This window comes from Melanostigma gelatinosum (genome assembly GCF_949748355.1).
Source record: "Melanostigma gelatinosum genome assembly, chromosome: 15".
In the NCBI taxonomy this organism is placed as follows: domain Eukaryota; kingdom Metazoa; phylum Chordata; class Actinopteri; order Perciformes; family Zoarcidae; genus Melanostigma; species Melanostigma gelatinosum.
In genome coordinates this window covers 14,176,543-14,192,439 of record NC_136648.1, presented here as the reverse complement: position 1 = coordinate 14,192,439, position 15,897 = coordinate 14,176,543, and the positions used below count along the sequence as shown (strand labels likewise).

The following is a 15,897-nucleotide window of genomic DNA, read 5'->3' as shown; positions in this document are numbered from 1 at the left end:
TTCCATTCAGACCTTGATTTCCACTGTGACGCCATGTGACACGTGATGCCCCTTTTTATTGGTAACCAGTCTCAAAATCAAATGCATTTGTTACATAGCTTTGAAAATAGACCCATCTTCAGAAAAATTTAATATTTTCAGACTTAACTGTGAATTTTCAGCATGCTACTGTATGTCCAAACAACGTGTGTGTGAATACTGTACAGTTTTGACTTTAAAACAAAAAGCACTTTGATGGGAAGAAAGATAACGACGGAGTGTCCGTTACCCATTTCTCTCATTTCAAAACCATAATCCTCAAGTGTCCTTCTCGTCTCGATCACCACGAGGGTAAATGTCTCCGTGAAAGCTTGAGGTTTATGTATTTGGCGATAAGAACAGTGATCATGTAAAAGAAAAAAACATAACTTAAGTGCTCGCAACCCTCTCATTTACACCATATCAGCAGATCTGTAAAAACAGATGGGATACCCAAACTACACAGCAAACACAGTTCTGAATAACATGCATCAAGGATTTTATATACTCATATTTCATATATTTTTATAGGATTTTTGTTAACCATTTGTCCCCATTATTCATCATAATTAAGGAGGCGGTATCAGGGTTTGAGCGAAGTGTTGCATCAGTGCCGGGACTCTGTTGAGGGTGAGACTGACAGATGATACTTAAAGTGACTGACATAGGAGCCTCTCAGGCCTTCAGACAGATGGTCCAGTGACAGAGTTGAGGCTGTGAAAGGGGAGGTTGAAACTGAATAGCAGTGGGATAAACTCACTCCGTATTACTAAATAAAAGATACGTCTGGTGATATTCTATATTTTTCTTATCGTCTACAAATCCCACAAAAAGACCAAAACTAACAATGAATTCATGATACGATCAGGAATGACCTGTATAGTCAAAGCCTGATTTAGTTTATAGCTCTCCATTGTTGTCCATAAACTATTAAAAGACTAAACCGGTGAGCCACGTCGCTGGAGCAGGTGACATTCAATCATTGCTGCACATTCATTTATTTTGAGTGAAGACCACTTTCATTATAAAAACTGCGTCGTTAACCCACGGCTGAAGATTTACTCCCATTAGTGTCGCGTTTTTCTAAAAAAAATGCAGCGGACAGCCGTTTTAGTAAATGATTTACCATTAAATTTCACCATTTCTTAGGAATTATCTAAAGTTGAAAAACAATGGGCTTGGAGCTGAGAACCACATGGGGCTGGGGAAGTCAGAAAGTATGAAGAGACAAACTGACACCTTGTTGGTTTTGTTTATTTGTTGGCATTGAAAAAAAAATGAAAAAAAAAATGAAAATATTTGCAGCCCAATCCTTAAAGTAATACTTTGCAGATATCCTCCGTGTTTACAGGTTAAAATCACAGGACTCCACTCTGTGTGCCAGTATGGTTGTAACATAATTTGTTAAGCATTCATGTCAAACTGCATTTCTTCAAACATGAGAACAATTGCTGCACGTTATGCGTGATGTCACCTGGGAAACTGCAATGGCAGATAGCGCGTGTCCCTTTTCCTTTCACAGACGTGGGTTGGATCTAGAACACCTGTATATTATAAAATTCATGTCTTTGTCCTCAATCATGGTGGACCATCCGTTTTATTGTAAATGCGTAGTGCAGAAAATTTAAATGTCTCGCAGCCTTGACAAACGCTAGACCGTGTGGGACCAACTGAGGCCCTTATTCATTTTGGACCGAAACATTTTTTTGTGAATAAAAACCGGACTATATACGCAACCCGTGGTTTTATGCTGTTGTAACATATTTCATGTCAGCTGATGTACTGTTTGAAACAGAAGGTGTCCTGACACACTAATCATACCGCTGGGATATTATTCAGCCTGTAAACGCGAGACATCTCTTCATCCTTCCTCGTGCGTTTGGTTGAACAGAGGATCTCTGCGTCGACCTTGCTGACGTGGGAAGCGCTGCTCTCTCCCTCCCTCAGAGTAATGACTCACCTGCTCTCTGATCTATTCCCAGCGAGGGGCTGACGATGGGCCTCGGCTGCGTAAGAGTGGGGCGGGGCTCCCCCGCTGATGTGATCGACACAATAAAGAGCAGCATCGCCGAAAAACAGGCGACTGGGTGATTGTGACGGCATACCGCCTGCAGCCGCATCGGCCCGATACTCTACGATCTGACTACAAACTAGCTGCAGACATCAGAGTAAGACCAGAGTAGCATTCCCGTCAAATAATAACCGTGTTAAGGGCAGGTAAAAAAATAATAAAAACAGGACAAAGGATCATCCAACAACATAGCCTGTTTGGGACATATTTTATATAAATAATAATTAAAAAATATTCATTGGAAAAAAGAAGAAAAAGAAAAGAACCTAAATGGAAACAGGTCAGCGGGGGATCTCAAAGCTTCAGTCTTCAGCACTTTCCCTTTTCCCAGCTCTGTACAGCATGCAGTTTGTGGTAGTAGAGTACTATTATAATTATTCTCATTATAGATTTAAATATAGAATTATTCATAACTTGAATCTTTTTTTTTCCTCTTTTAATTTTTTACACTTCACAATGCGTCTTAAAAACTGCCATTAGGGTTCTGTAAAAACAAAAAGTAGTAATAGAAACAGAGGGAGGGGGGGGGGGGTTAGATGGGTGGGGTACAGGGGTGATGGTGTTTGTAACATCCGGTGCAACACTTGACCCTCCTAACCGGGTGACGAGGGGAAATTGACTAGATGACAGAAGTGGATGACAAGAGTTGAAAGGAAAAAAACCAAAACATCTTCACAGCCAGTGCCTCAGTCTCAGAGCAAAATGAACATTTCATGCTGTCCTGCTCATACCGCATCTTCTAAAGACTCTGCAGGCCAGTGGTCCAAGGAGGTATGGGGGCATTAACGTCAGCAGGTTTCTCTCACAACCGTGAAGACTCCGGACACAGAAGGACGGGGACAGACCAACCTGAGACACAGAGGACAGAATATAACAAGACGTCCGGTGTGGTTGTATTTTAAGTTGATCTCATTCGTTAACGTAGCACCTATACTTTGTTAACATGGACAGACTCAGCCACTGGGTGAGAAAGAGATACAAACATCCGACAGCCCACTTTCTCTCTCATCCAGGGTGAGTCATCGCCTGAACACACAGCCGCTCCTCTGCACTGAGCTCATGACAAACAGCCTCACACTGTGACTGGTTTGTATGCGCTACAGACTGAAAGAGCACGCTGTGGGTGGTAACTGGAAAGAGAGGAGCTCAACCTATTAATTTGGTGTGTACGCTTGCAGCACAAATCGGTCCCACTTCTTCTCCTGAATGAGGGCCACTGACGAACCCCTGGAAGGTTATCGTCGAGATTAATCATGACGGAGAAAAGAAAAATTACGCCCCAAGACCGGACAAGTCCAGATCTAGTTTGTGACTGTATAGGAAACCTCCTGGGGAGAGGCGGTGAGTCAGAGGCAGTGCTCTCTGAATATCAACACACACTCTCTCCTCCCTGATTCCCTCTTCCACAGATACTCATCTCTACGTCTCCGTCTCTTCTTATCTCGTCCCTCCCATCTTTTCATCTGTGCGGCGTAGGCGTTTATCTCAATCTTTCTCCTCTGTCTACTGTATGGAAGATGTCCTCTGAACACAATTCAGAGCTTTTGTTCAGAGTCTACACACTCACCAGGCGGGTTGTTGCCGAGGAAAGGGGGGGGGGGGGGAGGAGTGTCATTGCTGTTTGCAGGTGGAGAGCTTGCGGATCTTGCTGGCTGTGGAGACTCCTTTACGTGAGGGGTTGGATGAAGAGGAGGATCGGCGTTCGGCTTTGGCCTTGCTATTCAGAGACCCCCCGTCTGTCCCGTTCACACAAACTGGCTTGGCTAGAGCTGGACTGTAGTCTTCGTGCCCCTGATCCAGATCTTCTTCGGCCACTTGTCCTAAAAAAGTACACGCACAGCAGGCTCAGAACAAATCCATCACAGTTTCAAACAAAGTGCCGTCTCGACCGCCGCATCATTCGGCAAGCGTGACGTAATAGCACGAGTGTGGAAAACTGTGAGTGATCACACGGATGGAAATTACAACAGAGCTGCTGCTGTAAAAGCTGTTAACAAATTTAGTTGTTTAAATGGGACCTTTAAAAAGCTAATTTGTCAGCAGCACTAGTAAAATGTCAGGTCACGACAACAGGAAATCAGCCAAGTGAAAAATAGGCCCTAACCTTAATGTGATCTTTAAAATTCAGGTGCAGAGGTGCGCCTGTGTCTGGGTGGAGATACGAGTGCAATTTAAATCTCTGACCTGCAGATTTAGATTTTCACCGATACATGGCCGATCGATCGGTGCATTTTTATGTGTGTGTGCAGCCAGGTACATGAGAAACTCTTCAATAACGTCCCACAGAGAAGTGTAACACAGAGGAGAATAATAAAAGCAGGGAGATGTAGCTCCTGCTTAAGAGAAACATTGGGTCTTACTGTTTAATTTACCGTCGACTCTTTTATTTCGTTCATCTGAGCGCGTGTGGGAGTGAACCTTGAGCAACCATTCATACTCTCACACCAAAACCATTTCAACTGCACTATTTTTAGATCACTTCATTCACAATGTGCAGCTCTGCTTGTGTTTTCATGCGGAGCACCACCTCCAGGTCCCCGACACAACTACTGCAGGTATTATTACCGACTGTTGCCTGGCAACGGATAACTGCTCTGAATTCTGGGAGATAAAGATAAAAGAAGAGCGGCGAAACAAATTAAATCCATTATAAAAGATGCCGTCATCTATTCACCCCAAAGTCAGTAAACACCGAGAACGTTTGTACACACAGTTCACTAAAGGAAACACCATTTTCTGAAAATAAACAATATTGACATGAAATGTATCTTTTTCCAAACAGGACTCTGGATCTACGCCCACAGCTAAGCCTTGTTTACTCATTCCTCGCTGGTAAACTGTCAACCAATCAGAGCTCAGTAGGTGGGTTAAAGCTCTTCCTACGTACGTGAAGCTGGCTATCGACCTACATTCATGAGAAATACGGAAAGAAAAACTACAACTAGCATGGATGAGACATTTAAGCTAATCTTAGTCCACATACAATAATACTAAAACAACATAATTCTATAATTAGATCTTTGATCTATGTGGAAAATGTTAAGTTGGATGATCCTGGCAGCTGCTACGGCAGCTTCAGTGTCAACTGACAAAGATAACGTCTGGATCAGGATGTCAGAAAACAGAACTTCAAACAGAAAACTGCCAAATGTGACCAAAATGTCAGGATTAATGAAGTGAAATTAAACGATAATTCAGTTTTATCATCAGGCGACAGAATAAGGGAAATTTCTGGTCAGCCTTAGTTTACCTGATTGCGTTTCTAGTGATAAGTGATGTAATAGGCAGCCTTATACAAGGTGGTGTTGAATTACGTTGGACATTTTAAAATACATATTTAAGGATCAGTTTATGTCCGTCATGCCTAGAACTCTGATTACACAACCAAACGGTTACATTTTTTTTTCAGCCACTAAAACAAAAGAGTATGAGCAGTAATGGAGGAAAGACTCCCGAAATGAGAGTAAAAGCAGTGTAAGCATGGCGTGAATATAACCTGAACAATTCCTGTTACTGCCTTTCACGTTACAGTGAAGCGCATCAAGAATGCTTTTATTGGCTTTAAGTCACAGGCCACAGTTTAATGTTAGAAGTTGATGAAAGTCTGAACTTGTAACCACATCTTTGACACAAGGAAGTGGTTCGGTGTAAGTGTAACGCAACGCATTTCTAAGAAGAAAGATTCAGTGTGGTCATGAAAAGGAGGAAGTAGCTGACAATGAGACAACAGATGTTTTATAATCTTCTCCAAGTCAAAACAGAGAGAATAGACGACGAACCAAAACAACACAAAGGACATTCACTAACCACTGATGCTTTCACAACGCACAAAAACCAACATATATTTAAATCAAGAAGTAAAAGCACATAATGATTAATAATAATAATAATAATAATAAGAATAGTCTGAGCTCACACTTACCTGGCACTGTGAAGTCCTGAGTGTATATGATCTCATCCTCTCCATCGCACAGCTCGTCGTCGTCCTCCTCGGTGTAGCCATGGAGATCCTCCAGGTAGGGCACCACCGTCATACTCCGCCAAGGATCCCTGCTCTCTGCGTTGGCAGGGATGGGCACAGGGGGCTCAGACGGAGGGTGTTTCTTACGCACCCAGCTAGAAGGGACAGGCAGGGAGGAGATGGACGTGTAAATGACAGCTCCGACTTCAACTACGCTTTCTAAACACTTCTCACACCGCTTTTTAATCTGCACTTTATTATTTTTACATGGGATACACGATAAACGCAGAATACTTTTATCACTCACTTGTGTTGCCTTATGTTCTGTATGGAAAACCTCTTCGCAGGGTCATACTCAAGCATCCCTGGAAAACAAACATTCGAAAAGGTGAATTGAATCACAACAATCCTGAACAATTTCTCCTCTTTACCGTTCTGTTAACTGTATTAACATAAAACTGGTGGGAGGCCACCGCAGCGAGGAGCGAGCTAACAGCAGACGGATGGAAAACTCATTCAAGGAACATTAATTAATGCACACAATCGTCTCATTCATCACCGTGTGTCGAGGCATCCTGCAGAGCTTAAGGAGTCAATGAGGTACAGTAAGGAAACATCAACATGAGGAGCATTACAGCTGTAGCCATCTAATGAAGAGCTTGTCCCTTAATTATCATAATGTGGACTGAATCTGTGGGAGCAGCAGAACGTCAGTGTGATAAGGCAGCAGTGATGCGGGTCTATCCAGACCTAATAATGTGATTGTCTGCCAGCAGGCAGCGAAGGGGGCAGCGTGCACAGTGCTGATAGTAGTGCTGCGCCTGCTGAAGGACACCTTTTGTGGCACTGGGCTTATTTTAGACGGTGTAATTATGGACCGACTATCTCCCAGGTGCTGAGTCATCACACACACACACAGACGTCACGCACACACACAAAATGGGGGACGCAGGCGCTCAGAGTTATAACGGCACCAGAATGTGGCCGTTCTTATTTTTTCCTGTTCACGGTTAAGAGACAGTTCAAGTACAGTAAAACAACAAGATTAGATGGATCAAGGCTGGAACACCAGGCATTCAGCGTCACTGTTTCATTAGTTGGTGCAGACATAATCTTCCCAACATTCTTCATGGATTTACATCCGTTCAGCCGATTGTACATTTCACGACTTGACTCTTTTTTCTGTTTGTTTGTACAAGGGGCAGAAGCGTTGCAGCATTCCAATCGGGAAACGCAACGCCTGACGATGAAATGTTTAGTATTCCGCTGCTGGCTCCACATCAATGGAAACTACGTCAACAGCGGGAGGCTTTTCTACAGTTTGGAGGAAGCCTCGCATGCTGAGAAGTCATCGTGACTTTCAGAGTCACAGCACCACCTACTGGACAAACCGGACCGATTCCATTTCAAAGCTTTTACTTCCAGTCGACACTTTCTTCTGCAATGCTACACAAATATCGAAAAACATACTTGGAGCAAAGCACTTCCACTGCTATGTTGATATAAACGCATGGTGTTGCCTGAGGATGCATGACAAGAGTCATCGACCGCAGGGACAAGAAATACTGCACTGGATGGATTAATCCTTTCACCTTGACGAGAAAGTATGATTTGGCCTCATGGGTAAAAACATCATCTCTTTAAAACACTCACCTTGCAGCAGGTCTGACAGGAGGGGTCCACATTCCTCGGGAACAGTGAAGTCTCCTTTTCCAATGTTCTCAAATAGCTTATAGATGTTGTCTCCCTCAAACGGATACAGACTGGTTGTGATGTTGTATCTGAAGGAGAAGGAGTCAGAAAACACCGTCAGTGTTTCACAAACTGACACTGTTAAGAGTCGTCACCAGCGTTTGTATTTTGGCAGCTATTTCAAATTTTGTCTCTCTCTTATGACAAAAATGCTATTTAGTTTTAGTCACGTTAGTCATTTCTATCTTTCATAGTTTTAGTCATAGACAACTGAAAATGTTTTAGATGACGAAAAGTCATTTTAGTCATTGCTTTTCAAAATGTTCTCTCTCTAAATGTCGTTAGTCTTCATCTTAGTCCTGGGTCAACTGTCAGATTATATTGAACATCTTATTCTACCTAGTCGAGCCAAATCCAATAATTTTGCTGTTTTAGTAAACTTTTATCTCATCAAAAAAAGGTTGTTGACGAACATATTACGTCAGTTTCGACCTCTCTGGAGTTATTTTTGACTGTTCTTTAAAGTCGAACAGAACCACACTGAAGTACATTGTAATCACAGCGTTTTCTTTACTATGAGATGTCCGTATACTCCTTACTCCTCATCCTCTCCGCAGCTTGTAGGCAGTGTGTCTATTCAATCCTTAAATCCTACACTTTGCAGAAGCATTTTTCCATGACCGTTGTCGGGTATTAAGACAACTTAGCAGATCTTCTGTCTCTATTTGATGAAATTGAAGGCATCCTTTGAGGACTCGAGCAGCCTGAGGCTCTGACTACTCACAGTGTTACTCCAGCGGACCAAATGTCCACTTTAAACCCTGAAAAGGTGTCCAGTCCATTTGCAATCTCTGGAGGCTGAAAGGCCGGTGAGCCCTGACTGGTGCGACACGTGTCGTCCTCCGCAAATGGGTGAAGGGCCTGAAAGATATAGAGCGAATAAGATTCGTGAGAATCTGAGTTTAGTGTTTGAATAGGAATTATGAAATAACTCAATAACTTGTTGCCATTTCCTTCGTAAGCAACACAATCCACAGTAGAATCAGTAGTGATAACATTTTGAGATAGAGGGTTTGACGATTATGTTGACGAATCACCCCGTCCCTACTATCAACAGCACTTTTGTATTTGTGTTTATAGGAGCTGGCAGCATCATTACTGATTAGCTAGAATATGTGGGAATTAAAAATATGTGGAATTAGAAGATGCTTGATCTGGTAGTTATGGTGAAAAACAACAACAATCCTTCCCCCAGGATGGTAAACAACACAATGCTGCAGCACAAAGCTCACCTCTGCTACTCCCAGGTCGGAGATTTTAAGCCCTCCGTCTGTGGTCAGCAGCAGATTTCCTGGTTTAATGTCTTTGTGAACTATTCCCTGGCTGTGCAAATATTCGAGGCCATCTAAGAGTTTGCAAAAGTACCTGGAGAAAAAAAGAAACCGAGGGTGTTGACAGATTCAATTAAAGACTGGAAGTATTTCATACTGCAAGTTGAAACAATTGGCATATCAAACAATTCATCACTGTGGTCACATGAACATTCATCACTTTGTACTTTGGCGTCAGTGGCTTTCCAGAAGTGACAACACATTCACACAATCCATGGTCAGTTATTTTAATAGCAGAGGCCCTGCAGTCTAAACTTAGGCCCGGAGCAATGGCTGCAGAGAGGCTTGTTCTAAATATAACAGAGAGGCTAAGAGAAAAGGGGAGAGAGGGAGCAGAGAAGGGGGAGAGAAAAACAGACTCTTACCCGTGAGCTTGAGACACTGGCAACCTTTTTTCTGGCACGCTGTCCAGCATTTCTTGCATCCCACAAACGCAATACTCCATCACCATATACGTGAGTCAGGAGTCAAGGGGATTTACCAGAGCAAACAAACACATCCTTTAATATAATGAGCCCATCATAAAGACAATACGTAACAAATGGAAATATTTAGGCATAGAAACAACCCTCAGGAACAGCAACATTAAAATCTAACATCTAAAATCAATCAACTCATTCACAACGTAAGGATATATTTTCTGCTTCTCTTCATTGTAGAGCACATCCACCAACTGAATCACATTCTTGTGTTGGAGTCTTCTTAGCAGCTGAATCTCCCTGTAAACATACAAAACAACAAAAAAAAAGATCAATTAGGCAACGTACAGGAAGTGTTGTATAATCTAATACTGCCGCTTGTCTGCGGAGAACGTAGGATAAACGCCAGCTGCCATACATCAGCACAACCACACTCATTCACTTTACCGAAGCATACCGAGCAGCTATATACTGCATATTGAGCAGAGACGAGAATTGATGGCAACTCGGATCATTTCACAATGCAGTAGTTGCCGTTTTGTAATTCAAATAAATTGCGATTCAGTGACGAGAAACTAAATTTGGACATCCAGTCAAATGAAACCGAAGACTCTCCTAGAGGGTGATTCATTGGAAACACAATTGCAGGAATGATCCTGCAAGACTTGATATTGTCGGCGTGTAGCAGCAGTCGATTACAGCGGTCTCATAAAGACAGATAAAACACACACACACACACGAGAGCTCTGCCTAACAATTAGGGACGGGAATCTGGTGATTAGTTTTAGATTCAATCTGTCTCACTGGTACTTTGTTCAGATTACCGCAAATGAATGACAGTTATGTGTTTTAATTAGCAGCAGTGAATATTGAATAAAAACTGGATGCTGTTCTCTGTATATGTTTCAGTCGTGTCAACCAACCGTTATGTAACCAATGTCAAAGACATCAACGGTCACTGACAAAAATGAAAGAGAATACATTTTTGATCTTTGTGAAGATATTTAGAATTGTAGGCGATAAAATGATTCTTATATAAAGATATTTTCTCCATCCCTCCTGGAAAGACGTGAGCCAAAGCCATGAAGGGAGAGCACCTGTACCAATACTAAATAAAGCCCTAACAGTGCAGAGGTATCGTCTGTTCATCTTCTTTTTTTTTTTTACTTCTTCACAATCTCACAAACTGTTCTGTCCTTTATCACCCTGAGGTTTGTGAGCCGAGTCAGTCCTCTGCCTTTTACACAATCGTACTACTGACAAATGGATATTCTGGGCATAGGCGGCCTCTTGCTTGCGCACAGACGCACACAAGCTGTTGCTGCTGCATCACTGCACTGGTAAGAAGACAGCTGACTCATGCACACCTAACAACAGACTGATGATTAAAATATGGACGGGCATTAGAGTCTAAAATACTTCCTCACTCATCGTGGGCGAGACTTTTGAACTGCAGGTTGTTCTTTTTATTTCTTAAACAATGATTATTTTATATTACTTGTATATTTAATGACAGATTATCCTTGCATAGTTTAAGTTGTATATCTTCTAAATGTTATCATGGGTGGGGGAAGGGGGGTACCTTCAAGTCCACATGTGTTAAAAATAAAATCTGAAATAAACTTTGTTCAAGAAATATGGTAAGGCATGAATCGCATACTTTTGAAGCAAAACATCATCGCTTCTGTTCAGCAAGCACAGACGACATGCCTGAAATGTAGCAAACCAAACTGCATCGCTACTTGCAAATCATAAAGCAGTGACTGCTGCAGTCCATCTGCAGTCTCTGAGCTCAGAAGTGTGCTGACGGACCTCGTGTGTGTTCAAGGCCTGCAGGCTGCAGAGCTGAAAGGATTTCATCACTCAGCGATGCGATATAACACACACACACACGATCGAAATCTGCATCTACACCGTGTGCCGGTCCAGAGTCAGAGTCCAGTTTAAGGTATGCGTGTCTGTATTTGCGTCATTCCAAACAAGGGCATGGCATTTTTGGGGCGTTGCCGTAGAGACAGCAGTGGCGTTACTCAATCGATGCTGGTATGAGCGTGCCCATTCCCGTGGTAACCCTGTAAAAAGCAGGAAGTGTTCAGCAGACAGGAATGCTGAGCAGAGGCTGAACGGGAGACCGGGAGCAACTACGGCACCGCTCGCTGACGGCCTTTACAAACGGGAGGGTCCGGCTTCCTCAGGCTGGAAGACGTACGGACAGAACTCTGCTGTGGTCTTACTAACAGAGTGACACAACCATGTAGCCAACCACTGCAGCTTTGTCCTAAAAGAGAAATATTTGGGACTCCTTCAGGATCACACAACAAAGGTGGAAGTGGGACCAGTTTTTAAATTTAAGTAGTTTTCCATCTAGTATCTACCCTATTAAATTGTTTACTGTGTTCATATTTTTGTACATTTTTTAAATCACTCATCTAAACATGACAGTTTTTCACCACTTTTTCACAAAACTGCTTAACCCATCACGTAACATGGGGACTGACTGACTTAACAGTCATTTTATGTCCTGCCAAAAACTCTGGATTTGACTAAGGCCTGGTCTTAAGAGTTGGCCCCTCCAGAACATTAATATAGTTGTTTTTAAGTAACTTTGGTGTAGCTTTGGCTCTCCCCTATCTCACACATCACGCAAACACCAGTGGGTTTGCATTTGGGAATTTTGTGTGTTTTAACCTCCACCTTCAATTCATGTGTGCACGTCGCACACTTTAACCTGAAGTGCCGTTTTAGGCATGAAGTCCATCGGGCTGCTAGCGCTCTCAAAGCTTCTGAGTGAAAGGATCCAGTGTGGACACTGATGGAGAACTGCAGCTGCTGCTGACAGACTGCTTTCAGTCCCAACTAACTGCAGACAGAGGGGGAAATATGGTATTTCTTCACATTAAGTTGCTTATCTTAGAATGGTTAACACGATATTCTGTGACAGACTGAAGTATAGTTATAGTTCCGACTATAAGCTACAAGATTGCTAACAGAATTGTTCTCCCTGAGCCGTTACGATGGGCTGTTCGTCACTCTTCTGCTGACGTTTTGACTGCGGCCTACAAACGCGCCATCTTGCAGCTCTTCTTTCTCGCCGTGTGAACTCATTTTGACAGTTTTCTAAAGCTTGCTCTATAATTAGCACAGGCCCGCAGCGAAAGGCTGGAGTAATATTTAATGAACTACTGTGTGATTAAAACTTGTGGTACAGCCAAATCACAGAGGCATTGAGACAGAAGAGACAGTCTGGAACAAATAGAACAAGTTAAAAAATCGATTTAAGATATTTAATCTGATAACCGCCTGATTTTAATTTACCGTATATTACCAGCGACGCCACAAAGAGAAAATTGTGTTCCTGTGTTGTGCTCAACATAATAAAATCAATGGAGTGATACATTGTGATGCATTTGCTAGTGTTAATAAACACATCACTGTTTGTATTGGTAACATAAATGACTGTTTCTTCTCTGTAATCTTTTAGTTTCTTGAGTTGCAATGATTTATAAGAACACCGACTACATTAATGTGCAAACAAAGCAACTTATTGAGAGAAATCTGGTTACGGCAACATAATCTGTCACTAGACTGCAGCTGTTTTTGTAGAAAAAGTCTCGTTGTGTTAACCACGTTTTTCTTATTACTTCACCTCGATTACAGCAACCCCGTTTCTTTTCTATGCAATGTTTACAACTGAACTACCGTAACAGTGCTGATTTTTGCAGTCTTGGTCTGTGTCAACTTATGACCGTTATACGTTTAAACTGAAACATCTTATACTTTAGACCATCATTTAATTCCTTTAGAACTGTTTATTATTCAGGCTAAGTTTTTAAAACAAGCTAAATGAGGTTTTTGTCGGCCTTTCAACAAAGTTTTCATTGGTGCAGAAGCGCATTCAGGGTGTGCTGAGTGCAACTTCACATCATGTGTGGAACAGGTGAATCTGAGCACACGTGCAAAAGACATGAAACCTTCAAATGTTGTGTAAACTATTCTTAAAAAGTGTGTAAAATGCTGATCCATTTAACAAGTTTGGCTTATTTGGTTAAATGAGAAAAATGCTTTTTGTAGAAAGGGAAGTAAAAAAAGAAAGAAAAGGTATTATATTGGTATTTATAGTGAAACTACAGTAGTGAGATTTCAAGTGAAATGTTGCAGGTTGAAATGCAAGGGATGTTCGCAGGGATTGACTGATAATAAAGTGGGACGGGCATGAAACGCCGTTAAATGTTGTCATTACACTTTCAGTATGGAGATTTAAATCAATTAACTCATATTAAGCACAATAATTCCAGTCAAGTCAAAGCTACTGCATGTCCGGATGACGGACTATCCCGAACTGAAAAGACCCATCATCTAAGTTAGTGCCACTGGTGTAATGACTTAAAGTGTCAGAGTGCAGCGCAAAGACGGTAATAAATGGTCAAAGAAAGCAGGTTTGACAAACCCAAAAAACACTCACTTTTTCACATTGGCTTCTCCATTGGGAATCCTCCTCAGCTTCTTCTTCTTCAGTATTTTGACAGCCCTGCGACAAAGAGTCTCTGAGTCCAGCATCTCTTTCACCTTGCCATAAGACCCCTCACCTAGCAGATCCCCCATCAAGTACTTCCCAATCAGCTTTGCCCTCTTCCTCCTCGGCTGGTAGATCACCTCTGTAGAGTCAATGCGATGAATGAACGTATCCATTTCCATCAGTTCATTTTCATTGAGATAGTCAAGATGTTGCAGCTCGTCTGCACTCATGACTGATAGTTCGGCAGCCACAACTTAAGCCTCCTGCGCAAATTGTTCACAAATAGCTATGATTGCTGCCGGGGAGTAATCCACTGGTAACCTTTAAGCACGGAGCCGAGTGTTTTAGTTCCACAAGATGGAATACAGGTGACTTACAACATAAATAATCACGCCTGAGAGTTGAGGGGGTGGTGGGAGATCAATCCCAAATTGTAAACATTAGGGCTCTTTTCTCTCAAGAGGTGCGAACAGAAGAGGAAAAAAACATGCTGGGCCCAGTGCCAAGTTAGTGTACTATACTGTGTATTCTGTGACAAGTGCAGTAGAACAGAAATTTGAAAAATCGTGATTCTAAAATGTTACTATTCTCTGCTTAACTATGAATGTAACACCATACAGCCTAAGGTAGAGGCGACCAGTCCTGCTTCAAGGCCGTGCAGCACAGCATTTCTGTCAAATGTCCATGCTTCAGAGCACAGATTTCCTCAGGATACATAAGTGTGTACAGCTGGACCGGAACCAAGCTCAGATCTACAGACAAACGCATGCAGCAGTGTCAGCCCGGCTCCTGGGGGTCGACTGAGCCATCCAACGTGTCCAACCGTCCTCAGGTGTCCTCCATGCCACCGCGCTTTCTACTGCCTGGTGCCTGAAAACAAGAGGGCATTTAGTCATCAATGAACATGCACACATAGCTGAATTAAGTTAGCCCTTTTAAGTGAATGTTAACTATTAGCTAGCTGGTAAGCTAACATAGCACGTCTGCTTGAATGAATAGCTCACCAACGTACACTCACGTTGTTCATCGAGGTACACACCCTTGGTGACCATTGCAGGTTTTAACCCTGAAGTCTGCTCTTAAATAACTGATTTAACGTGGATGATGAGGACCAACGACGGACAACCGGGGAGGATACACCGAAACGTCGTCACACAGCTGTAGCTAACCCTGCCGGTTATGCAGCACCAGCTAGCGATAGCTAACTTTGCCAAGATTAGCGTTAGCCAACTTCACCTCGTTTGCCGATAGAGCAGCGACGACGTATGGGACGGGGGTGGTTATCTGTGTGTACTGCATTAACGTTATGTAGACCCTATAGCAAAATCAACATTAGCTCTAACAGCTAAGCCAGTCCCTTTACCGGAGAAACGATCCCGATGCATCCCGCTAACGCGAGCTAACCGGAGTTGCGTTGTCTAGCGAGCCGTTCAGATTCAGAGGTAAATTGCTAGCATGCTAGCTAGTTAACGAGCTAACTAGTTAGCTACTGTGACAACGGGTCTCACCTTTATCCATATGAATCGTTGCAGGTTTTATTCAGTCCTGGTTAAAGCAAATGTTTCACTTGGGTCTATCAGTAAAATGTCAGACTCTTCGTGTTACTCTTGCTACTCAGGTTGTCGCCATCTTGTTTACCTCCCCCCCGACTCGCACTGACAGCCCTTACGTTAATGCATCAAATGAATCAAAGCGTTTCCTCCCACACACTGAGGAACGAGAACAATGTCACCCAGTGCCGACAATACATAGTTTAAATATTAAGCTATTCAGCCTTTTACATTTGATTAAGTCGTCTGATCCTATTGATATTTTTGGAGGAATTTACT

The 15,897-nt window shown here is 42.5% G+C and overlaps 1 protein-coding gene across 1 annotated transcript; it reads right to left on the bottom strand.

Annotated features, from left to right (window-relative positions):
* Positions 1-2,268: 2,268 nt before the first annotated feature.
* Positions 2,269-15,716, bottom strand: stk11 (serine/threonine kinase 11). Its single transcript, XM_079285183.1, has 11 exons — positions 15,577-15,716; positions 14,015-14,938; positions 9,769-9,852; positions 9,499-9,588; positions 9,035-9,167; positions 8,527-8,663; positions 7,704-7,831; positions 6,358-6,415; positions 6,012-6,205; positions 3,657-3,909; positions 2,269-2,938 (listed from the first exon to the last, which is right to left on the bottom strand). The coding sequence occupies exons 2-10, from the start codon at positions 14,296-14,298 to the stop codon at positions 3,701-3,703; spliced, it is 1,317 nt and encodes a 438-aa protein (XP_079141309.1). The 5' UTR covers positions 14,299-14,938; positions 15,577-15,716; the 3' UTR covers positions 2,269-2,938; positions 3,657-3,700.
* Between the last annotated feature and the right edge of the window lie 181 nt (positions 15,717-15,897).